The 27,994-nt window shown below is 34.4% G+C and overlaps 1 protein-coding gene across 9 annotated transcripts in view; it reads right to left on the minus strand.

The window, feature by feature from the left end:
• Positions 1-27,994, minus strand: part of PRKACB (protein kinase cAMP-activated catalytic subunit beta) — a 142,831-nt gene that overhangs the window by 40,039 nt on the left and 74,798 nt on the right. For 4 of the 9 annotated variants that reach the window (XM_059881732.1, XM_005204373.5, XM_010803369.4 and 1 more), the window contains 2 exon segments: positions 12,788-12,849; positions 10,289-10,417 (listed from right to left, as the gene is read on the minus strand). In XM_059881732.1, coding sequence (XP_059737715.1) covers positions 10,289-10,417; positions 12,788-12,849 — 191 coding nt within the window. 9 annotated transcript variants of the gene reach the window in all.

The raw sequence follows: 27,994 nt of genomic DNA on the forward strand, positions 1-27,994 counted from the left end.
TTACTTCTTCTTAGATTAACCCCCTTTGTAATTCCCTCTTTGCCTCTTATTATAGTCATTGTTTTATACTCTATTTTGTCTTAATATAAATATTCCTATTCCAGTTTTCTTTTCATTTCCATTTGCATGGCATATTTTTTTTTTTTTTTTACCATCTCTTCACTTACAGTCTGTGTGTGTCTTTAAGATTTGTAGTGAGTCTCTTGTAGGCAACATATACATAGGTTTTGTTTTCTCTTTTAATCCATTCAGCTTTTAGTTCATTTACACTTAAAGTAATTATTGATAGGTATGTACTTATTGCCATTGGGTAACTGTTTTCAGGTTTTATTTTGTTCCTTTCTTCTTTTGCTAACTTCCCTTGTGATTTGATATCTATCTTTAATGTTATGTTTGGATTCTTTCCTCTTTTTTGTGTGTCTGTATTATAGATTTTTGGTTTGTGGATACAAGTAGGTTTATATATAGAAATATATATATATAGTTACTTAAATCAATCATCTCTTAAATTTTAATGCATTCTAACAATCCCACATTTTTACTTCCCCCTGCTAAACATTTACGGAGAAGGCAATGGCACCCCACTCCAGTGCTCTTGCCTGGAAAATCCCATGGACGGAGGAGCCTGGTGGGCTGCAGTCCACGGGGTCGCTAAGATTCGGACACGACTGAGCGACTTCACTTTCACTTTTCCCTTTCATGCATTGGAGAAGGAAATGGCAACCCACTCCAGTGTTCTTGCCTGGAGAATCCCAGGAACAGGGGAGCCTGGTGGGCTGCCGTCTATGGAGTCGCACAGAGTCAGACATGACTGAAGCGACTTAGCAGCAGCAGCAGCAGCAGCTAAACATTTAATGTTTTTAGATGCCACAAAAGACGTATTAAAACTAATAAATTATTTTAGTAAGGTTTCACAATATAAAATAAATAAGAATATTTTGTGTTTTAATACACTAAAAACAAACTATCACAAAGAGAAATCAAAACAGTCTCACTTACAATTGCATCAAAAAAAAAAAAAAGTAAAACATCCAGATAAATCTAACCAAGGAGATAAAAACCTGTACTTGGAAAATGAAAACACATTGATGAAATAAACTACAAATGACACAAACAAATGGGAAGACACACTGTGCTCATGGATTGAAAGACTTAACATTATTAAAACGGCCATACTACCCACAGTAATTTACAGATTCAATGCAATCTCTCATCAAAATACCAGTGGTGTTTTTCACAGAACTAGAATAAATAATTCTAAAATTTATTGGTAAACACAGCCCTGAATAGCTAAAACAATCTTGCAAAAGAACAAAGCTGCAGGTATGCTTCCTGATTTCAAAGTATACTACAAAGCTATAGTAAACAAAGCAGTTGGTACTGGTATAAAGAAAGACAAACAGACCAACAAAACAGAATAGAAAGCTCAGAAATAAACCCATACTTATATGGTCAATTAATCTACCAATGAACAAGGCAAGAATCTACAATGGGGAAAAAGACAGTCTCTTCAATAAATACTGTTGGGAAAATTGAACAGCTATAAGCAAAAGAATCAAAGTGGATTATTTTCTCATACCATATACAAAAATAAACTCAAAATAGATTAAAGACTATTGTAAGACCTGAAACTATAAAACACCTAGAAGAAAACACAGAAAGTATGCTCTTGATACTTGTCTCAGAAATATTTTTTGGGATATGTCTCCTCAAGCAAGGGAAGCAAAAACAAAAATAAACATATGGGACTACATCAAACTGAAAAGCTGGTGCACAGTAAAGGAAGCTATGAACAAAACAAGAAGACAGCCAACTAGATGAGGAAAATATCTGCAAACAATTATATGATAAAGGGTTAATACCCAAAATATACAAAAAAGTCATACAACTGAATATCAAAAAACAATCAGATTGAAAAATGGGCAGAGGACTCAAAAACACATTTTTCCAAAGATGACATACACAAAGTCAACAGGTACATGAAAAAATGTTCAATATCAGTAATTATCAGTTCAGTACAGTTCAGTTGCTCAGTTGTGTCCGACCCTTTGTGACCCCATGAATCACAGCACGCCAGGCCTCCCTGTCCATCACCAACTCCTAGAATTCTCTCAAACTCATGTGCATTGAGTTGGTGATGCCATCCAGCCATCTCATCCTCTGTCGCTCCCTTCTCCTCCTGCCCCCAATCCCTCCCAGCATCAGGGTCTTTTCCAATGAAGGCCAAAGTATTGGATTTTCAGCTTTAACATCAGTCCTTCCAGTGAACACCCAGGACTGATCTCCTTCAGGAAGGATTGGTTGGATCTCCTTGCAGTCCAAGGGGCTCTCAAGAGTCTTCTCCAACACCACAGTTCAAAAGCATCAATTCTTCGGCTCTCAGCCTTCTTCACAGTCCAACTCTCACATCCATACATGACCGCTGGAAAAGCATAGCTTTGACTAGACGGACCTTTGTTGGCAAAGTAGTATCTCTGCTTTTCAATATACTATCTAGGTTGGTCATAACTTTCCTTCCAAGGAGCAAGCGTCTTCCGACTTCATGGCTGCAATCACCATCTGCAGTGATTTTGGAGCCCCAAAAGGGAAATGCAAATCACAATCACAATGAGCTAACACCATATACCTATTAGAATGGCTATTATCAAAAAGACACAAATAACAACTGTTGGCAAGGACATGGAGAAAATGGAACCCTCCTGTACTGGTGATGGGAAGATAAATTGGTAAGGTCCCTATGGAAAACAGTAATGGGGTTCTGCAAAAAAATTAGAACTATTACATAATCCAGCAATTCCACTTCAGAGTATTTTTCTAAAGAACACAAAAACACTAATTCAAAAAGATATATGCACCTCTATGCTAACTGCAGTGTTATTTATAATAGCTAAAATATGGAAGTAACCTAAGTGTCCATTAATAGATGGACTGTTAAAGAAAATGGAATAAAATGGGATTGACTCAGCCATAAAAAAAGAAGGAAATCTTGCCATTAGTGACAACATAGGTGGACTTAGAGGGTATGAGGGTATTATGCTAAGTACAATAAGTCAGACAGACAAAGAAAAATACTGTTATGATATCTCTTATATGTTGAATCTAAAAAACATATGAACAAACAAAACAAAATAGAAACAAACTCATAGATACAGAGAACTCAGGAGTGGAGGGGGTTTGGTGGATGAGTGATACAGGTAAGGGAGATTAAGAGATACAAACTTTAAGAGCTTACAAAAGAAAGAGTTACAAAATAAATGAGTCACAGGTATAAAGTACACCATACGGAAAATGTGCTCATTGTGCTGTGCTTGGTTGGTCAATTAAATCTTTGCGACCCCATGTACTGTATCCCACCAGGCTCCTCTGTCCATGGGATTTTCCAGGCAATAATACTGGAGCGGGTTATCATTTCCTCCTCTAGGGGATCTTTCTGAGCCAGGGATTGAACCTGCGTCTCCTGCACTGGCAGGTGGATTCTTTACCACTGAGCCACCTATAATCAATAATATTATGATAACTTTGTGCAGTGACAGATGGTAATTAGATTTATTGTAGTGATCATTTTATAATGTATACACATATCAAATCATTATGTTGTACACCTGTAACTTATATAGTATTTTAGGTCTATTATGCTTCAAACAAACAGATTTGAAACATTTTGTTGTTGTGCTAGCAATACAAGTATACTAGTCACTTATCCTGTCTCAGATCCAATTATCTCATCTAGATAATTAGGTTAAGAACTAGTTGAGATGGCTCTCTAAGAGCTCCATGCTCAGATTATATAAATCAGGAGCAGAAAGTTCAAGGATGAGTTGAAGCTTGGACAAGAGTACACAGGGAAAGCATACAGAACATGAAGTAGAAAGAGTGGATAGTCCAGAGATTGAGATTAGCAGTCTTTACAGATAAGACAGAAGAAAAAAAAAATAGAACAAAATATGAAAAACCACATGAAAAAGAAGAGCCCAGAGAGAAAACAGTATAATCAGGAGCATAGGGTTCCAAAAGTCCAGGGACAAGACGGTTTAAAGACAGCAGTCTGTACAGTCACAGGCTCTAGAAAAGTCACATAAGATGAGCAAAAAGAGTCCACTGGACTTGGTGATTAAGTCACTGGATTGGTGACCCATGGTAATGTTATTTCAGTGGAGTAGCAAGAAGTAGGAGATAAACAAGAAGGCAGCTAAATTGTTATGGGTTAAAGATTAAAAGGAAGTGGGTTAGTGGGCAGGGTGATTAAACTATTTTTTCAAGAAGCATAGCTAGAAAAGATATGTGAAAGAGGGCAGAAGACAAAGATACACAAATGTGTGTATGAGTGTATTTAATTTTAGAGACTTAAGTCATTACTCCTTTTCATGTTAGAAGTTAATTTTGTTTTTGTTTTAAAGTAGAGGTTGGACTGAAACCTCAAACCAGTCTAATGTTGTGCTGTCCAACATGGTAGCCACTAACCACATGAGGTTATTTAACACTTGAAAGGTGCCAAGTTGAAGGGCAATGTACTGTTAGTGTAAAATAAACATCAGATTTTGGAACTTGATATGAAAAAAAGAATACAAAACACCTCAGTAATTTTTATGTTAATTACATATGGCAGTGATAGTATTTTAGATACCTCAGGCTAAATAAAGTTCTATTAATTAAGATTAATTTTTACTTTTTTAAAAATGGAGCTACTAAAAACCTTAAAATGACATATGTGCCTCACATTGTATTTCTGTTGAATACTACTAGTTTTATCCACCATCTATAACCCTGATTACTAGCTAAGTACTGTTTCCTCCATATTTTCCTATCTATACTCCAATAAGCCAAAATGTCATTCTTGGGTACATAACGTCTGTAAGATAACAAACCAAGATTTGCCATTTTTCTTTTACTTTCCTTCAATCATGATTACTAGAAAAATAGAAGCTTAATATTTAAAGCATGAATAATTCAGACATTCTGATTCATTTGTGCGTGCTCAGTCATGTCCAGCTCTTTGCAATCCCATGGACTGTGGCCCACCAGGCTTCTCCGTCCATGGAATTTTCCAGGCAATAATATGCAGAAGGTTGCTATTTCCTACTCTAGGGGATATTCCTGTACTAGGGATCGAACCAACATCTCTTGCATCTCAGGCAGATTCTTTACCACTTAGCCACCTGGGAAGACCTTCTAATTCATTAGGTAGTGGCAATATATTATAAATATTCAAATTTAATTTTTAATTATTTTTTTAGCTATAACTGATATATAACATTATGTTTGATGTGTACAATATAAAGATTTGATATTTGTTACAGTATGCAGGTTTTCAAATTTTTCCCTGCTTAACTTACATTTTAAATTAAACAACTCAATCATGTTAAACAACAAGGCTTCAACTGTCAATTAAAATAAGTCATAAAATAAATCACTAAATTTCTGTTACCTCAATCTAAGGATCTAGTAATTGGTCCCTGAATTTCTCCACAAGACAAAATGTAATAGAGATGCTTGTTCTTTACATATAGAATTCAGTATTTTGTTAGAAAATATATACAAACCTATTATGTATATTGTCACCCTGTTTATTTAACTTATATGCAGAGTACATCATGAGAAATGCTGGACTGGAAGAAACACAAACTGGAATCAAGATTGCCAGGAGAAATATCAATAACCTCAGATATGCAGATGACACCACCCTTATGGCAGAAAGTGAAGAGGAACTAAAAAGCCTCTTGATGAAAGTGAAAGTGGAGAGTGAAAAAGTTGGCTTAAAGCTCAACATTCAGAAAACGAAGATCATGGCATCCGGTCCCACTACTTCATGGGAAATAGATGGGGAAACAGTGGAAACAGTGTCAGATTTTATTTTTCTGGGCTCCAAAATCACTGCAGAAGGTGACTGCAGCCATGAAATTAAAAGACGCTTACTCCTTGGAAGGAAAGTTATGACCAACCTAGATAGCATGTTCAAAAGCAGAGACATTACTTTGTCAACAAAGGTTCGTCTAGTCAAGGCTATGGTTTTTCCTGTGGTCATGTATGGATGTGAGAGTTGGACTGTGAAGAAGGCTGAGAGCCAAAGAATTGATGCTTTTGAACTGTGGTGTTGGAGAAGACTCTTGAGAGCCCCTTGGACTGCAAGGAGATCCAACCAATCCATTCTGAAGGAGATCAGCCCTGGGATTTCTTTGGAAGGAATGATGCTAAAGCTGAAACTCCAGTACTTTGGCTACCTCATGCGAAGAGTTGACTCATTGGAAAAGACTCTGATGCTGGGAGGGATTGGGGGCAAGAGGAGAAGGGGACGACAGAGGATGAGATGGCTGGATGGCATCACTGACTTGATGGACGTGAGTCTGAGTGAACTCCGGGAGTTGGTGATGGACAGGGAGGCCTGGCGTGCTGCGATACATGAGGTCACAAAGAGTCAGACACGACTGAGCGACTGATCTGATCTGATCTGATTATGTATAAATTATTATTGAAATAATAATATATCCCCGTGGGGAAATTAACAAGATGGCACCAGTCAGGCTCTCTCACCCCATGCTCTCTAGCCCTCTCGCCCTATGATCTGTCAACATGACTTTGCTGCATTAATAACAGCTGAGATAACTTATAGCACTACTCATGCGTGTTATAAGATACTTGCTTGGTCACTGGCAATTTTGTGTGGTATGCCTGTATGAGCTTCACATGAAAGCACTGGCTGCTGCTGCTTTGGGGCTACTCTAGGGCAGCATCATGGTTATGTTATGTGAGATTATGTTCTGGCTACATTATGGCTACATTATGGTTATACTGTAGCTGCTGCTATGACTGCTGCGTCAGCCAGAGGAGAGGCTATGCTATGGCCACTGTGTGAGCCAGGAGAGAATAAATGTGTCTGCAATTCTTACAGCTGCTCGTGTCTTCTTCCAGCCTCTTAGCTAAAGCCTTGCCTACCCTGAGTTCAGTGAACAGTGTGAACAGGATCAGCGATACAATCCGCATACACTCAAACTATTACCTTTGTGTGCCATATAGTCACAATAAATAGGAATGCAAGTTAAATGTGACAATAAAATCATCTGGAGGTGTCAGTTCAGATCAGTTGCTCAGTTGTGTCCAACTCTTTGTGACCCCAAGGACTGCAGCACGCCAGGCCTCCCTGTCTATCACCAACTCCCAGAGCTTACTCAAACTCATGTTCACTGAGTCGGTGATGCCATCCAAGCATCTCATCCTCTGTCGACCCCTTCTCCTCCTGTCTTCCCAGCATCTTTCCCAGCATCAGGGTCCTTTCAAATGAGTCAGTTCTTTGCATCAGGTGGCCAGAGTATCAGAGTTTCAGCTTCAGCATCTATCCTTCCAATGAATATTCAGGACTGATTTCCTTTAGGATCGACTGGTTGGATCTCCTTGCTGTCCAAGAGACTCTCAAGAGGCTTCTCCAACACCACAGTTCAAAAGCAACAGTTCTTCGGTGCTCAGCTTTCTTTATAGTTCAACTCTCACATCTATACACGACTACTGGAAAAGCCATAGCTTTGACTAGATGGACCTTTGTTGGCAAAGTAATGTCTCTGCTTTTGAATATGTTGTCTAGGTTGGTCATAACTTTTCTTCGAAGGAGCAAGTGTCTCTTAATTTCATGGCTGCAGTCACCATCTGCAGTGATTTTGGAGCCCTCCAAAATAAAGCCTATCACTGTTTCTACTGTTTCCCCATCTCTTTGTCATGAAGTGAAGGGACCAGATGCCATGATCTTAGTTTTCTGGATGTTGAGTTTTAAGCCAACTTTTTCACTCTCCTCTTTCATCAAGAGGCTTTTTAGTTCTTCACTTTCTGCCATAAGGGTGGTGTCATCTGTATATCTGAGGTTATTGATATTTCTCCCTGCAATCATGATTCCAACTTGTGCTTTATCCAGTCCAGCATTTCTCATGATGTACTCTGCAAATAAGTTAAATAAGCAGGGTGACAATATACAGCTTTGACATACTCCATTCCCGATTTGCAAACAGCCTGTTGTTCCATGTCCAGTTCTAACTGTTGCTTCTTGACCTGCATACAGGTTTTTCAGGAGGCATGTAAGGTGGTCTGGCATTTCCAGCTCTTTAATAATTTTCCACAGTTTGTTGTGATCCACACAGTCAAAGGCTTTAGCTTTAGTCACTAAAGCAGAAGTAGATATTTTTCTGGAACTCTCTTGCTTTTTTGATGATCCAACGGATGTTGGCAATTTGATCTCTGGTTCCTCTGCCTTTTCTAAATCCAGTTTGAATATCTGGAAGTTCACGGTTCATGTACTGTTGAAGCCTGGTGTCAATGTAAGTCATTCTAGTGCATGTGCTTAATAATTCAGCTGATAAAATGGAAATTTACTCTTTAGGTAAGTAACAATGAATATACCAATATCACTGCTTTAGATTCCATATATAAACAATATCACGTAATATTTCTTTCTCTGTTTGACTTATTTCACTAGTATGATAATCTCTAGGTCCATCCTAGACTTAGATACTGCAAATGGCATTATTTCATTACTTTTATGGCTGAGTAAATACCCCATCATGTACATATATACCACATCTTTATTCATCTGCTGATGGACATTTATGTTGCTTCCATTTCTTGGCTACTATAAATAGTGCTGCAAAGAACATTGGGGTGCATCTGCCTTTTCAAATTATGGTTTCCTCTGGATATATACCCAGAAGTAGGATTGCAGGATCATATGGAATCTCCATTTTTAGTTTTTTAAGGAACCTTAATACTGTTCTGACTCTGATGCTGGGAGGGATTGGGGGCAGGAGGAGAAGGGGACGACAGAGGATGAGATGGCTGGATGGCATCACTGACTGGGGATGGGGAAACAGTGGAAACAGTGTCAGACTTTATTTTTCTGGGTTCCAAAATCACTGCAGATGGTGACTGCAGCCATGAAATTAAAAGATGCTTACTCCTTGGAAGGAAAGTTATGACCAACCTAGACAGCATATTCAAAAGCAGAGACATTACTTTGCCAACAATGGTCTGTCTAGTCAAGGCTATGGTTTTTCCTGTGGTCATATATGGATGTGAGAGTTGGACTGTGAAGAAGGCTGAGAGCCGAAGAATTGATGCTTTTGAACTGTGGTGTTGGAGAAGACTCTTGAGACTTCTTGGACTGCAAGGAGATCCAACCAGTCCATTCTGAAGGAGATCAGCCCTGGGATTTCTTTGGAAGGAATGATGCTAAAGCTGCAACTCCAGTACTTTGGCCACCTCATGCAAAGAGTTGACTCATTGGAAAAGACTCTGATGCTGGGAGGGATTGGCGGCAAGAGGAGAAGGGGATGACAGAGGATGAGATGGCTGGATGGCATCGCTGACTCGATGGACATGAGTCTGAGTGAACTCCGGGAGTTGGTGATCGACACGGAGGCCTGGCGTGCTGCGATTCATGGGGTCGCAAAGAGTCGGACACGACTGAGCGACTGATCTGATCTGATCTGAATATGTAATTAGAAATACTGAGTATCCTTTCACATGCCTATTGGCCATCTGTATGTCTTCTTTTCAGAAATATCTATTTACATTTCCACTATTTTTGATCGGATTTTATATACATATATATTGAGCTGTATAAGCTATTTATATATTATGGAAATTAATTTTTGGCAGTCAAACATCATTTGCAAATATTTTCTACCACTCTGTAGGTTGTCTTTTTATTTTATGGTTTCCTTTGCTGTACAAAAGCTTTAAATAAGTCCCATTTGTTTATTTTTGTCTTTATTTCCAATACTCTAAGAGATGGAGCCAAAAAATATTAATGTAATTTATGTTAAAGAGTGTTCTGCCTATGTTCTGCCTAGAGGTTATCACACTAAGTGAAGTAGGCAAGGTAGATAAAGACAAGTATCACATTATATTACTTACTTGTGAAATCTAAAAACATAATACAAATGAATTTATTTACAACACAGAAATAGGCTCACAGACATAGAAAGCAAATAGAAAACAAACTTATGGTTACCAACGGGGAAAGCTGGGGGATAAACTGAGAGTTTGGGATTAAAAAATACACACTAATAAATATAAAATATATTACCAACAAGAACCTGTATAGTACAAGAACTATACTCAATATCTTGTAATAACCTGTAATGGGAAAGAATCTAAAAAAGAAAAAAATATATATATAACATATAAAACTGAATCACTATGCTGTATACCTGAAGTTAACACAACATTTTAACAGCATTGTATTTCAATTTAAAATTTAAAAAAGTTTTAAAAAATTCCAAAAGAAAACCAGACAAATAAATACACTAACCTTCTGCTTATCTAAGATCTTCATGGCATAATACTGTTCAGTGGCTTTGTGTTTCACCAACATGACTCTGCCAAATGAACCTGTTCCAAGGGTTTTTTTCCTTTCAAAATCCTCCAGCCCAGCATTATTCTAAATATACAGGAAAAAATATATTTTATAATTAGAAGTATTCATAAGAAGAATATGATAACTATAATAGACTTAATAATATATTATCAGAATAGACAATTTATAACTATCCATTTAAAAACAATATAAAAAGACTACAGAAATTCCAGTTTATTGATTCTGTTTTTCCCTTTGAATAAGAAAGGATCTTACATTTGAGGAGAGACTTATATCATAAACAAAGAGTAATAGTAATGTGAGGAAATAAGATCCTCAGTTGAAATATAAAAGGTCACATTCCAATATGAATTCATAGTACTGGATTTATAATAAATTAGATACATATTTTGGTAATTGAAAAGTGACCAGAAGTATGTAATCATGGAAGCCACACAGTACATTTGCAAAAAAATTGTAATGAATAGATAAGCTGAGCATCAGTCATTTCACCAGTTATCTCTGAAGAAAGCAGTGTCTTACTATCCTTTCTATGTCTTTCTATCCTTATATAAACTAGATAATAACAGCATGAGAGATCCAAATAATTTTCTCTCTCTTATGTGATAATAACCCTGTATTACCTTAAAAAGTAACAATAAGGTAAAAAGAATTCCTCACTCCCACAAAGATAACCAAAAGTTGGAATCCCAGAACAATAATCAGTCTCTTTTTCTCCTTGAATAGATGCTTTGTTACAAGCAAAATGTCTTTGTTTGGCTTTAACTATAGCATAGAAGCAAAAAATTGGAGGCATCAATCTACTGAATTTGTTGCTGCCACAACAGAATGAAGATTACAGGGAACAAATTATGCGCTTAATAGCATCAAACAGTAATTGCTGACCCATTTGTTTAATAGGTTTTCATTATAAATGTCTTCATGAAAATCTTGGAAAAAATAATTCCAAGGACCAGTCTGTATAGCATTAAGCTTAAGAAATATATGATGCAATATGGTTCTTTTATAAGTAAGGAATTTGAATTGCTACTGGAATTCACTGTAGTTGAACTTAATCTTTTGCAAATCAAACCTTGCCTTTGCTCAGAGCTTCTTAGTAAATCATTAAGGAGAAAGCAAGTGACTCTAAGTTTTTATTTATAAAACTTGTATTCATTCCTATTTCTCAATTTTAAATTGCTATGAGATTCTGTATCAATACAGAAAAAGTCCTTATAATTCTGTTTGAATTAATTTTATGGATTAATATTTAATTTTTGGTTTTATCAACAATGGATTGAAATGTTTAATAAAATTCCCAAATTAATAATGAAAATAAACATTATTAATAGACAACAGAATATCTCTTTCTGCCAGTCATTGCTTTTCATACAAATATGACATCTTCCTCACCTCCCTGGAGAAGGCAATGGCACCCCACTCCAATACTCTTGCCTGAAAAATCCCATGGATGGAGGAGCCTGGTAGGCTGCAGTCCATGGGGTCGCTAGGAGTCGGACACGACTGAGCGACTTCACTTTGACTTTTCACTTTCATGCATTGGAGGAGGAAATGGAAGCCCACTCCAGTGTTCTTGCCTGGAGAATCCCAGGGATGGGGGAGCCTGGTGGGCTGCCGTCTATGGGGTCGCACAGAGTCGGACACGACTGAAGCGACTTAGCAGCAGCAGCAGCCTCACCTCCCTTAATGTTTCAAATTAGACAATGTCTAACTTCTTTTAATCATCAGAGTGACTGTGTTTTATGGCTCATGCTCTACATCTTGGTAATGATAGCATCTTCTTAAAACAAAGCATTTTACCTAGAATTAAATATTTTTTAGTAAAAAAAATTTGAAAAGGATTTTTATGCTAGGAAAAAAGTTTTTAAAATTTAAACTGCTACTAAAAGTCATTAATTATTTATAAAAATAGATTCAAAAAAGTTTTTGTCAAGTATAGATGGTTCTTCTTATATACAGTTTTTAGATCTTAAGATCTAAAGTACTTAAATTATATTGAACTTAACCCATCAAAACATTTATGAATCTTTGTGTACTTGGTATGTTGTCAATAGCCAAGCATTTGTGATTAAGAATTTGAAACTATACAATATGATCCCTAGTGTCATAATTCATAAAAATAATAAATATTCTATCAAAGACATAAATCAAAATTACTATCAGAAACTATAAACAGTTTGTAGGAACTTGGAACTAGTATCAAAATGTACCATTGGGTATTATATTGGAAATTAGTTCCTTTTCCAATTTAGGTATACATAAAATTAGTAATGAATCAAAACCTAATGTTATAACAAAATTCTTACATTCAGCTTATATTTATTGATGCTACTTGGAAATTAAGTTTTCCAAAATAGTAAGTTATTTAGGCAAGTATCATGATTTTACTTAAAGCGAGATTTTAAATCACAGAAAATTTTAAATGTTCCTTACCGGAGCAGGATTTTCCCATTTTTTTAAAAAGTCTTCTTTGGCTTTGGCTAGAAACTCTTTCACTGAAAATATATTAAAAAAAATTGACTTGTAAGAATATCCATACTACATATATATAAATACACATAAGTATACTTGCTTCAAAAACATAGACTTAGGTTAACTATGGTTGTCACGAAACATATATTCACAACCATGGTATACTAGAGAGCTATTTAGTTTCTTTAAAGAAGAAGCAAACATTTTCTCAAGTTTCTAAGAATATTTAATTCTGTTCTATATGAAGGTCACCTTGATAATAATCTAATAATAAAAATATGGTTCCTGAAAATAATGAAAAATGTTAGAAATGAATACAGGGAAAAACAATTATTGTAAAAAAAAGCCACCAGATATTAACAGAGCCTTTAAACATAAGAAGTGAAAACATCTATAGAATGTGAATTTATTCATTTATGGAATTTCAAAAATAATTGACTTTGATAAAGGGCTGTTTTCAGGCATAAGGATTTACATTATTACATTTGTATCTTCTCTACTAAAGGTAGAGAGAAAGAGGGAAAATCACAGACTAACACAAGAATAGCCACAAAGACTTAAAAATAAAACAACCAAAAAACCCAAACAGCTTAAAAATCTCATTCTAAATTGGGAGCAAAACTAAATGCCTGAATGCTTAATTCATAATGTAAACTAAAGTAATTCAAAATCAGATGGTTATATAGTGATCAATAATAGTCACATTATTTTATTGAGCTGTGGTTTGAAGTTTTAGATTTGCTAAATGATGAAACACTTAAAAGAATTCTTTTTCATAGTCTTCCCACAAAGCTATTAACAGTGACTTCTGTTTACAAAAGAACTTCAGGGTTTTAGAAACGAATAGGAAAAAAATTCCAGAGATATAAAATGGCATTAACAAAATTTATCATTGTTCCCATAGTTAAGTTTGAGATAAAAACGTAACTATAAAAGAAGTAAATCTTTTAGTCTTTCTTTTTTGGGGAAGGGAGAGTTCCCAATATTCCTCTGATATCTGAATCTATAAAGAAACAAGTAAATAGCATTTAAATAGTGTTTAAACAGTAAAGGGCAAAAAAGTGGCACATCGGCATTTATTTCAGAAGTTATAAGAATGATGAAAGGGATGATAAAAAGACAAAATTAAAAGTTCAAGTGAGGGGTTCACAAATAATTTAATAAGATCATCTACTGATACTGTATTATTAAACTACTATTTAAGTAAGATATTTAAGATATACATTCCCCTGATGAAGTACCTTTGGCAAAACACTGTTAATCAAGAGGCCTGTTGACATTTGCTTTGAGATTTCAAAATGGTGTTAAGAGGCACCAAAAGCAGACATTAGTTTTATGTAACACTCACTAGTGTGCATGTCTGAAGATAGTATTTTACTACTTTATATAAACTGTCACTTGTATTTTGCTGGAAAATACTCTCAAAATGCCTATTTTAGGAAATGAGAAAAATAATTTTTAAAATTAGAATCTTCCCATTGTATAAAAATCTCATTCACCAAAACAATGAATCAAAAAATTGCACCTAATTATGCACATATGATCTAATTTCTCCCAAGGGTGGATTTGGGGCGTGGAAAATTATTACATTTTCTTTGACTTTAGGAAGGTTCAAGTCATCCTACTTCTAAAACTTAATGTACTAGTTACAATGGAAGAAGAGTGGTTTTGAAAAATTTTTCTTTTCTTTTTTGCATAAAACAGATATATCTGCACATGGCATTGACTTGGAAATGACAGCTACAAAATAAGTTAAAAACATAATTTATTGCTAAATGCAACTGTGGCTTTTAAGAAACAACTTGTGATTCCCAAAATATACCCCTGATTTCTTTTGAAAAATATTTTTAGTTATCTTCTATCTATAGAACTTTTTGCATATCAAATTGCAGTATAAACTCTCCAGATGCCTACATGAGTATAGATAATTTGGAGACATGGAAGAAAATCAGGAAAAGAAAAAAGAATCCCTAACATCCTGTTTCAGCTTCTCCTGTCACTTTTTGCTAATTGGATCTTGAGTTAAAAAAAGTAACTGGTCAAAGGAAGGACTGGCAGTATTTGCCAAAGATGGTAAGTTGAAGGAAAATTTCCTTTTTCCTGCTTGGTGAATAAACTAAAGGAGAAATTTTAAGTACTGCTTAATTTCATGCACTAATAGGATATTCAGGAAAATCTTTGAAATACATCAGTGTTCTGAGTTTACTGTCAAGTAATACTGTAGAAAGTAAATAACAATTCTCATAAAGGCCTTATATAAAAATTATCAGAAACTATGTGAATTAAAGATGTTGAATTTTACAAATTATTTCAACATATAAAGAGATTCCCTTTTAGAGTAAGGATAAGCCTTAATTATAATGTCATTAGATAGTTCCACAAAGACAATCTTGTTCCTGAAACACTTTTTGTTACATAAGTATATATATACACATACACAAATCTCTAGTTTATATGTGGACTATTTAGATACAAAGATGACATAGTTAACTCTTTTTAAAAGTATTAGTTAACCAAAATATATATTTTATAAATATAAACAAAAAATATTTCACAACATGCTAGATTAGGAATAATTCTAAAACAATAGGTAATCTAGAGACACATATATTTGCTTTGCATTTTATTAAACAGTGGTAAACTTAACTTTCTAAATGTTTATCTTCAGTTATTTTTAAAGCTTATAATCACTGATGGTGTGTGTGTGCTAAGTCACTTCAGTCGTTCGGAGTGTTTGCAACCCTATGGACTGCAGCCTGCCAGGTTCCTCTGTCCATGAGACTTAACAGGCAAGAATAATGGAAAGTGAAAGTCACTCAGTCGTGTCCGACTCTTTGCTACCCTGTGGACTATACAGTCCATGGAATTCTCTAGGCCAGAATATTGGAGTGGGTAGCTTTTCCCTTCTCCAGGGGATCTTCCCAACCTAGGGATTGAACCCTGGACTCCTGCATTGCAGGCAGATTCTTCACCAGCTGAGCCATGAGGGAAGACCAAGAGTACTGGAGTGGGTAGTGTATCCCTTCTCCAGGGGATACTGGCGTGGGTTGCCATTTCCTACCCCAAGAGATTTTCTCAACCCCTAGGATCAAATCTACATTTCTTGTGTCTCCTGGTGTTGGTAGGCGGATTCTTTACCATTAGCTCCACCCAGGAAGCTCTCACATGTGTTGAGCTCCAAAGCCTGTGGCTGTAGCAGGATATCACAATGATTTAATTAAGTTTAAATGTAGATATGGCTTATGGGCTTCCCAGGTGGTGCAGTAGTAAAGAATCTGCCTGCCAATACAGGAGACACAAGAGACATGGGTTCAATCCCTGGGTTGGAAAGATCCCTTGGAGGTGGGCATGGCACTCCACTCCAGTATTCTTTCGAGAGAAGCCTGGAGGGCTAAGGTCCATAGGGTCACAAAGAGTCAGACACAACTGAAGTGACTTAACACGACATACATATATGCTGTAAAATTGGTTCTAATACTTCTTAGTAATCATAAATACCTATTTAAAAACACAGTGATTCCTAACTCTCCTTAGGAAAAATCATCTCAACAAAGGATTTTTCTGCAAATATATTTTGTTCTGTGTGCTGTGCTTAGTCGTGTCCAACTCTTTGCAACCCCATGGACAGTAGCCAGCAAGGCTCCTCTGTCCATGGGGATTCTCTAGGCAAGAATACTGGAGTGGGTTGCCAGGCCCTCCTCCAGGGGATCTTCCCAATGGAGAGATTGAATCCAATCCTCTCACATTGCAGGCGGATCCTTTATGGTCTGAGCCACCAGAGAAGCCCAAGAATATTGGAGTAGGTAGCCTATCCCTTCTCCAGGTGAACTTCCTGACCCAGGAATCGAACTGGGGCCTCCTGCATTGCAGGTGGATTTTTTTACCACCTGACCTACCTGGGAATGGTCAATAATGGAGCAAGCTAGGTGCTAAAAAAATGAAGACACCAAAAATTAACTCAATTTCTTCCCAGAAGTATATATTTCAATTATATTTATTTTCCAAATAAAGTTTTCTCTTTTTCTCTTTTCTCTTCTCAGTTTAAGAAGTGAGCATACCAAATGAATATATATGTTCACCTAGGGTTGATTTGTAGAAATATTTACCCCTATTCATGAGATGAAGGAAGTGATAATTTTTATGAACATCCACAAGTACATTAAAAAAAACTTAATTCTTACCACCCTCAAAGTATTTTTGAATATATTTACACATAGGCTATTGTTAAAAATTTGAGTTCATTTTAAACATTAGGAAAATTTATTAAAAATTTAAGTATGGAATATTCCATGTTATGAAAATCAAGTATGAAATATTTTATGTTATTCAGATAATTCTGCAATGTTTCACTAATTATAGGTAGTATATTTATTTATTAGGCAGTTTTTGGTTCTGTGTTGCTGCTAGATTCGAGATTGCTACCTATTATAAAAAGAGCATGTTGTTAGTTACAGTATGCTGTTATGCAACATTTAAAGGAGGTTATCATTCACGTTTTATAAGAAATGTTTAGAAATCTTTTATGGTACAAATTACAACTACTCCAGACAGTGAATTCTCCAGTTTTATTTGTAATGAGATAAATGTCACCTCCCTCTTTTGCAGTAAAAAGACAATTTTATTTAACTTCTTTTAATGGGTGTCAGAAAATAGAAGAGAAACAGAAAATAGGACAAAATAGAATATAAACTTCCTAGGGTAAATACCCAATTAAAATATTAGCTGTTTTTTTTTTTTTTTCCAAAATTTACAATAGCATAATTATCTGCCAAAAACCTTTCATTAACCTGGGTTATTTAATTTAAGTGGTGTGTGCTTATCAGTTTTGTGCTACCCTCTATATAAAGTGTACCATGTACACTATTTCACAGTACTATATGTTGTTTCTAAAATATCATATAAGAAACCATAATATAAATCATTTCTGTAGATAAAACTCAACACAAAACTAAATAAGCCATTTCTTTCAACTAAAATATTTTATTAACTCAGAATATTTTATAAAAATATAACTATATTAATAGCATAACAACTTGCAAACAACCAAATAAAAAGTCTTGAAAGGTAACATTTGTTTTATTAAAAGTAGTTGCCTACCAGATACTTCTGAAGACGAGCAAGCTTGTATCCGAAAAATAAACAATGATTAAATGACACAGGACAGCATATTAGCATGAAATCACCTATACACATTTTCACAGAATATTTTGTACAGAATAAAGTATTAATGTAGAAACAATTATTTGACTGAATATATTCAAATAGAATATTTTAGGATTAAATGGTAAGCAAACAAAATCAATAATAAGTGTTTAGTGCCAACATCAATACTAATTTTCTAATTTTCCTTAAGATCACAACTAAAAGTTTAACTCCTCATAGCAATTGCACTAATAATACTAAATTTAAATATACATCCTATAACCACTGCAGTGCTATCTCTGGACTTTTGTTCTTTATTCAAAACTTCACTGTAGGCAAAGACACTGAACTGTAATACTTCGTTAAGTCCCTTCTGAGAGACAAATAATGTCTTCCAGACAAACAGTGTCTTCATTGGTGCTGTTTTAACCATCTTCTTAACATTTGTAGAGCATTGTTCAATGGTACCAGAAACTGAGTCACAATTGGGGAACACAATAAAGCATAAACATATCGCTACTATTAAGCAGATGAGAAGCTAAAGGGGAGATAGATGAACCACTGTAATGGAATGTGACAAGGATTACAACTAAGAAATCTATAGGTGCTAGTCTAGTGCAAAAGAGGAAATTCTTGGGTAGTAAGTTAAGTCATAAAAGATGATGTGGCATTTGTGCTGAATCCTGAAGGATAAACAGTTCCTCTGGCAGATAAAGTTGAGGAGAAGGACAGGCTGGGATGATCTTGAATAAAAGGCATGGAGGAAAGAGCATGGTTTATTCAGGAAATGGCAACAGACTTGCAGACAGGGTAAAGGTGTACAGCAGCAGTGGCAAGTGAATGCGTAGCAAGCAAGTGCCCAATCAGGCAGGTAGCTCTTTACCACAGCAACTCTTTACAATGTGTGGGAAGGAACAGGAATAAACTGTTATTCCCAATTGCTATACTCTACTCCTGGGAAACAGGAGGCAAGATAACTTGCTAAAGAATGAGGGGAACCAGATAGAGTAAGCAGGAATACCACTGGAGATTGCAGGTCTGAATATTTTAAATCTTGATGGCATACATTTAGGGAACAGAAGAAGGAGCTGTCCCTCTAAAATTTTCTATTAGGGAAAGACTAAGTATTTGGTACTATAAGCAATTGTTTCTTACTAGTATCTTTTCTTATAATAAGTTAAAAAATTTTTTACTGAGCAAATTATAATTCATGGACCTCCCTCCCTAATCTCTTTGTAATTAAATTACTTTCATTTTCATTCTTTACCTAAATAAAAGCATATTCTATTTGAGTTATTCAGTGTATGTCAGAAAGCACAAAATAGGATAGGAATGAAGGTAAATTACCTATAAAAATACCAACTTCTATCAACAAATAACAGTACAATCCCTTTCAAAACCTGAAGGAAGTATAAATCAAGTAAACTGTAATAGTTTGTCTTTTACCATCACTACTTCAAACACCCACCTCTTTAGAGCTCTGTATCTGTTATTTTTAAGTATACCCCCCACACACATACATGCTGTACAAAAAATTTCAGTAAGCTAATACATAAAATATTCTAGTCACAAAATACCTCATAAAAATCTAACTTAGAGCAATAAACCAACAGAATTATTCTGTAAAAATTGGATTCCTACCAGATGCTTCTGATGATTTGCGTGCTTGATCAAAAAGAATAAATAACAGATTAAATAACATAAAATAACATATACACAAGAAGTTATCAATCCATGTATGTTCATTAGATATTCACAAATAGGAACAGAATGAAAACCACATATTCAAAAATGTTTTATACCATGATTACAATTAATTCTTTGGATACATATTTTTTAAAACCAGTTAAAACTCTACTCTGCAAATATATTAATGAAACACCATATTTCTATCCTTTTAATCTGAAAAGCAACTGTGTTCACTTTGTTGAAGAGACATGTTGCTTCAACATATTCAAACATGTTTATTCAAAGCAAATTCACTGTAACCTTAAAATGAGCATGGATATAAAAAACAACTCTAACTACTACAACTGTATTTGTGCAGTTCAGTGGATGAGACCATGCCTACTTTTGTTTTCTAAGATATTAATTAGTCTTGCACAAAGTCACACATGGATGAGTGGCTGGAAACTTAATAGGCATTAAAGGCTCTACTTTGTGTTGCAATACTAATTTTTACTGTTCTGTCCTCTCCTTATGATTTTTATTAGTTAATTCTTTATCAAGTCTTGGTTACAAGTGAACATCATAATTGACTCACTCTTTCACTACACGGCTAAAAAAATTTAAAACTTTTGGTGAGACATATATAAATGATCAAACTATAGAAACACACACTAACTTACTTGATTAGTATCTATTTATCAATCATGGGCAGATGGATACACTAGGAATCCACACAGTGTACTAATTCACTACTAATCACACACATATGCCTTCTCTCCCAACTTTCTATCTAGGAATGCTGTGGATTTTCTAACCATCCAAACCATGTTTGACTGAAGATGTTCCCAATAGGATTTTATAATAATAAATATCACTAAATTTACAGTCATAAAACAAATGACCCAGAAAATTTTTGAAATGCTCTTTGAAATGCACTATACTTGCATAACTGTTCACTGAGGCTTTTTCTCAGAGGATATTATACCTACCACAATATATGCTAAAGATTTTACATTTGGTTCTGAATTCAAATATTTTGTCTTGTTGCTGGACAATATAGAGCTAGGAGTGGATCCCTAGCTGATACGGTATGTACGTTTTCAACTAAACTAGATAATAATAAATGGCTCAATAAATGGTTGTGCCAGTTTATATTACCACCATATTCTTGATGATCCATACCTCAACAAAATGCATTACTGTTTTTTCTAATTTTTGATAATCTAGTGGGTATGAAATTTTAACTGCTTGTTAAAGATTATAAATATCTCAATAGAATTTTATAATTTTTCTCTTAAAGGTCTTATTATTCTTTTATTAGATTTATTCCTAGGGTCTTTAGAGCTCTGGTGGCTATTGTAAAAAGGAGATTTTTTTTTTTAATTACCATTTGTTTGTTGCTGATGTATAACACACAAATGATGTTTATATAGTGGTCTTATTACATGGCAGACTCTCTTATCAATTCTAAAATAACACTGGTAGAGTTTCTTGAATTCTCTATGTAGATAATCATATCTATGAATAATGATACTTTGGTTTCCTCCAACATTTTCTTGTCTTACTGTTCAAGTTATGAGTCACAGTGTAATACTGTACAGACAATGAGAATCCTGTTCCTGTTACTAACTTCAGAGAACATGTTTCTAATTGATTTCTTTCCCATACTTTACTTGTAAAGTTATACTAGAATACACAGATTTAAGAAATTAAGAATATATCCTCTTTAATTCTTTGAAGTTTTGCACAAGATCAAAATTTTTGTTCTTTGTGAACTTGACTATAAAACTGTCCAGTCCTAATTTTGTTAAGTTTTTATTTTAACTATGATTAAATTTTAAATAGTTTGTAATCAAATTTTTAAAAAGTCTTCTCCATGAACTAACCTTTGGCTCTGATGAATCTTTATTTTCTATTCCACTGATTTTTGCTCATGTCCCTATTAGTTTTCTTCTTTTGATTAACCATGCTGTGTTTTCCCTAACTTTACTTGCACACTTATATCATAAATATCTTTCCCTTTTCCTAATATACACATTTAAAAATTTGTCTCTAAATCCACTTTAGCTGTACTCTACAAGTTCTGATACATACTGAATTTTAAGTTTATTAGTTATTTCTTGACCTGTGTGTTACTGGAATTTTTTAAATCCCCAAATACAATATTTGTGTTTACTTAATTAGTCTTTTATTATTGATTAAACTTTACTGCTTTGCAGTCAGAGACCACAGTGAAAGAAAAAGTGAAAGTGTTAGTCACTTAGGATTGTCCAACCCACTGAGAACCCTATGAACTGTAGTCCTCCAGGATCCTCTGCCTATGGAATTCTCCAGGCAATAATAATAATAATAATAATAATAATAATAATAATAATAAATGGCTGCAGTGGGTTGGTATTCCCTTCTCCAGGGGATCTTCCTGACCCAGGGATTGCACCGAGGTCTCCTGCATTGCAGGCATATTCTTTACCATCTGAAGTAACAGGGAAGCCCAGAGACCAAAGCCTATATCTCAATTCTTTAAAGTATTTCAAATATATGTAGTCAAATTTTGTAAGTGTTCTAAATATTTCTGTGTACTCTCCAATTACTGGGTAACAATTCTTTATATATATCTATAAATATTACAGTTATAATTTTTCTTTCTAAATGGGTCAATTTTATGTATTTTGAAGCTCTGTGGGAGGCATATATAATTTTTTCCTCATATTTCTTTTTTACGTGATTATTAATTTTGAACAGTAGTCTGAATATGAAAATTCTATTCTCTGACATTCTTGGTAGGATCTAATGCTGCAGTACCTGCTGACTATCTTTTGCTGTAGATTGTGTGTGTGTGTGTGTGTGTGTGTGTGTGTTGTGTATCTATTTTGATTTTGGATTGTGAGTTCAAAGTTTAGTTGGCCTTTATCTGTGAGAAAACCACAGGGTTTGATTTGAGGATATGCTTCATATTAGCTTCTGCCTGGCATCTGATAGATGTTACCAGCCTGACACTGTTACTATAAGGTATTTTACTTAAAATTATTAAACCACACAATTAATACAGATTAAAACATGAAATCTACTGGAGGAGAAGCAGTTGATTATAAACTCTCAGGAGAAGAATCCCATACACATGCACACACGGCCCTCCCAGTTCCCCAGGAACCAAAGCCAGGAAATGCAAGCTTCCGTATTCTCACCCTGTGTCAGAGGAGACATTTTATTTTTTAGTCTATGCTTTCACTGAGGTTATGATCCTTTGTGGATCCTGGCTTTACATAGGAATCTAAGATATCCCAAGTTGAATGGATCAAAGAAATCATCTTCTGTCTCTGTGAGGCTGTTTAAAACAAAAGCCCTTTGGTGACCAAGGTATAAAAATTTCCTCAGGATACTCAAGTATGCTCTCCATTACAGCTCTGATTTTTCACTCACCATTTGACTTTTTGCACACTGGGGATTTCTATTATATTCCTGTAAGTTCAGGTATTCATTGAAAGGGATGCTTGTTACATTTTATTTAGTACTTTCTTCTATGTGCTCTTGTATCTTTGTCAATTTTTGGTCTAGAAGAATTTTCAAATTATCCAGTCTCCAATTATGAATTTTTTTCTTTATAAGACAAACTGTGTGTTACATTGTAAGATGCAAAGAGACCTGGATGTTTGTGGAATTCCTTATTTTTATCCATGTAATTCAAAACTTCCATCAGGATATATTTAGGTGCTGGTGTTTTTGTTAAACTTTGTCAACAATGAGCTCCAAGTTATACATTTAAGTTTTTCTTCAACTAAGTTTTCCTAAATCCTAATTTTTATTATTGTTTTTGTTCTATTCATCATTATCTGTTCTGAGGGAATGCTATCCATCCGATTTGTAGAGCTTCCTACTTTATCTAACATACTTTTCACCTCGAAATTTTTATCCTATCCATTTTCCCTACATTCTCGTAAGTTTTATCAAGTTAGTTCTTTACATCATTAATTCACCTTTGTGCAGTGATTATTTTACTCTTTACTGCTTCTAATGCAGTTTTATATTCTACAAATACCAGGTTCATTTTCTTATAATCTTCTCCTACCATATCATTATTGTTCCTTTTCTATTCCTGCCTCTCACCCAGCTCTCCTCTCATCCTAGTCTCTTGTTTCATCTTTCTATCTTTCACATCTTATTTATAGAGTCCATGTTCACTTGAAATTTTTAAGAACTCCACATAGATGCTATTATAAGTTCTTATTTTAAATCCTCCCCACAAACATTTTCTAAACATAAGGTCATTCTCTTCCTCTTGAAGGCTATGAACTTATCCTTGAGCATTATCTCTTTTATAGGCTACACACTGTTGCATTTCTTGTTTATTCATTCATGAACAATGAGAAGCTTTTCAAAATTTTACAATTGCTCCCACCCCAAAAAGTTGGATCCTCCCGTCTCCTATTTGGGTATGTTAAAATCAACTTTTCAGATCTTTTAGTTGATACATATACATATTTATATTATCATTTAAATAATCCAGTAACTTTCAAAAATGGGAAAGGAGCCAGGACTATATGGTTCTTCACTGGTAGTGATGCCCACTACATCAGGTAAGAGCCCTGTTACACCTGGAAGAAGAAAAGTCACTTTTCTCAACTTGAGTAGACTAACAAATTTCTAGTTGTCCCACTATTAACTGTTTTAGAATGAAAGAAATCAGCAGTGTTGGATCTTTCTCTCTTCTCTCCCACAGTCTTTCTTTTTAAAAGCCTTATCCATCCAAGTTAATAAGGGTGAAACTACTTTTATTTCTTTTCCATGAAGGCAAGCCACTCAAAATAAAACTGTTACACTTTGGTGTCTGATCTTCAATCTAATACTGTTTATTTCCAGGCAAGTACCCTTCTTTAATACCACTAATATACTGCTTCCCCAGTACTGTGTTCTTAAGTTTTCAATCTAGAAAGTATATATCTAAAAAGGGGAATTAATCAAATGCTTTTGCTCAAATCTGTAACTTTCCTGTAATTCAAAGCATAGCAAAACATTTTTTTTTCAGAGATTTGCCCTCAACTACAGCAGGGCAAACAGTTTTTATTTGAGATTTTGGTATCATGATGCTAGTTATGTTCCAATAAGCACATGAACCAAAAAAATAAAAACACGTGACTGATATTCTTCACCAATAAAGTAATAAAAGTGTTCAAGTATGTAAAAAATGGATAAGTTTTAATCATTCATTTACTGCACATGAATTTAAAAATTCACTGCTATATTTGGGGTACCAAGGTAACAGCTGGAAACACATGGATGAACACTGAACTGACCCTGACTTAAGAAGTTCAAAGGATAGATAGTGGAAATTGATATGCAAGTACATAAATTCAGTATAATACAAGTAATTGTTATAATTTATAAGTTTGCTTTGAGAGTACAGAGGAATCATCTAACTCTAGAGAATCAATAATGGAGGCACTGAAAAGCATAGCTGGTTTTCAGAATTTTTATGATAAAAGGTATAAATATGGAAAGGTAGCAAGGAATAATACATAGCATAATATAACTAGATCTGAATTTTATGAGAATGATGCAGATAAAGTTAGAAAGGCAGGTCACTGATCTTGTATGCCCCACTAAGGAGTTTAGCCTTTATCTGAGAGACAAAAAGGAGTAACTGAAAATGTTGGATTAAGAAATGGACATATCTGCAATTTTAAAATGGCAGTATGGAAAATGGTCTGAAGAGATATAAAATTGGAGCTGAGACCAGTGAAGTTGTTACTGCAATAAGATTGAAAATATATAGAGTTCCTGATCTAAAGGCATTCTTAGTGTCAGTGATAATAGAAAAATTTGAGTGATTTTTGAGACATTTCTAATGTAGAACCAATAGAAATTAATGGCTGAGTGCAGGTCTGGGGAGTAAGAAACATGTTCAGAGTTACTACAAGGTTTCTATTTAAGTTCCTACATGGGGAGTGGGATCATTAACAAAAACCAGAATGAATGAAAAAGGAGCAGATCCGTGGGATGGAAAGAGAAAACGCACTTTGCACTGAACATTCAGGTAACTACTGAAGATGCTGGCATGGATGAGAGCTTTCAGAGGGAACGCAGCATTAAAAGAGGGCCAAAGATAGATTCCCAGAGAAAACTATTCCTCCCCCCAAAGCTGATATTTGATAGGCAAGGAAGGAGAAAAGAAATCGCTTTTTAACTAGAAAAGTACTACATACACATAAATATCACACATATATATTGCTAAAGACTGAGGTAATAGGGTCTGGCACTTGCTTATTTTTACAAATAAAACCACGCTTCACTTGAAATTTTCCATATTTTGAAATGGCTAAGGCATGTAACCACTTATGTACAAAATTAATTGAAATTGGACAATTCTGAAAAAGTCAGAATGTTTAGCTGTCACTACTATAATTCCTGAGGTAGAAAAGGCTATAAAGGCAGACCAATATGATCAAGTATATCAAACTATCTGAAAAATCCATAGCTTTCTTGAAAGAAAAGTCAAGCAATAGAGAAGCAGTAACAATTTTCTTCAGCTAAAACCAACACATTCAATTGTAAAACTTCTAAAACACTGTCAAATAGAAAAACACACTGCCTGGATTCAAAGAAATCCATTATTTTAAGTATGATAACCAGGTATATTCAGTTTTGATCGATATCTAAGAAGTCCTAAGAAATGTTAACATGTTGCTTTTGTAATATTAGCCCAAATTTAACACACTAGAACAGAAACATCTACATCTAACAGAAAAATAACAGGATAATAATAACAATTAATTCTTAATATGCTGCATGTAAAAATGTTCTTTTAATGTCTAATATCACTTTATAAGTAAATACCTAATAGCACTGAAGAGGTGTATATTATACAGCTAGATGTTTATTTGCAACAATAAGGTGGTCTCTAATTATGGAAGAAAAGGTTCACTTATTTTGAATTCTACCACTATACAGCAAAAATCCATCTCTCTCAGGTTCTGAATTCCAATCCAAATCTTTTAAGTATAAATTAAAGACAGTTATGAATAACCATAAAATACCTTTCCTAAACACGCATCTGATTCAAAGGTTAACCTAATAAACATCCTCTTTTTTTAGCTAAGCAAAAAGATGCTAATGAATTATGCTCTAAGCAAATATTACTCACTCTAACAACAGGGTATCTATTTTTAGCTGCAGGTTTGGCTTAAAGTGAACAGCTTTTACCCTCTGATAAACTGCAGTATATACTGTAGTATATTTTCTCAAAAAACATTTTTTAGAAATGTTTAGAAAAAAATAAATCATGTTATAAAACAAAAAGGAAATCATCCCAAAAGTACTTATTCTAACAAATTATTTCCCTAAAAATTATCCTAAAAATTTTAGCCAAGCCTCCAAAACCAAAAGGCATATATTTATTTCATCATTAAATCCCTATTTCTCAATGAATTACAGTTAAAAGCAACCAATAAATCAATAAAATTTTGGCAACATCTTATTCAAGATTGAGTATTTTTTATATAACCAAAAAGAAATTGATAAAAATTAATATTAGAATGACAAAGCCAATAAATGGGAAGTTTAATTATTTTCAGGATTAGATACTAAAAAAAAATTCCTTTTACCATAGTGGATCTTTTACTCACTAATTTATAACACAATTAATAACAACATATTAGTGAATATAATAAATTAAACCATAAGATAGACTAGAAACTGATTCCTGGTATTGACTATTAATAGTGGTATTAATTGTTCACAGTTCTTAATGGATTTAAAAGGCAAATTACTGTAAGCCCTAAATGAAAAAGCATCAAGAGAAAATGTAACTCATTGTAGCTCTGGCTTTACAATTACCCCTCTGAAAAACATTTTTTCCCCTCTTACAGTTAAATATTTTTTAAAAATACAAAGTTAGAGAGTCTCAGAGAGCATACTTACCACTCATGATGAAAATCAACCTTTCCAAAACATATTGCTCAAAACAACAATCCAACAGCAAAGGGAGTTATGCTAATCTCTAGAGGTAGAAGAACCGATGGTGTAAACACATACACTAGAGCATGCAGCACAGAGAAAATGAAAAGAGCTTTCTTTTGTTTTAAAAAGAAAAGCCTCTAGAAGCAAAGCTTAACTGTTCAGTGCAAGAGATCACTAATAAACATCAGATTAATGCCAAAGATGTGTATAACTAGATTTGATTTCTTTCAAGCTATTCTAGCCTCCTTCATATACCGCTAGAACAACTCAAAATGGCAGGGAGAAAATGTTCGAACCAGGATGTATAAGATGTTCTCAATTATATCAGCATGAGTTGTTACCACGGCAACATTAGACCAGAATTATCGGTTCACTTGTAACCAAGGAGTAGCTTTTCTAAAGCTT

The sequence above is a fragment of the Bos taurus genome, chromosome 3, assembly GCF_002263795.3.
Source record: "Bos taurus isolate L1 Dominette 01449 registration number 42190680 breed Hereford chromosome 3, ARS-UCD2.0, whole genome shotgun sequence".
NCBI classification, from domain to species: domain Eukaryota; kingdom Metazoa; phylum Chordata; class Mammalia; order Artiodactyla; family Bovidae; genus Bos; species Bos taurus.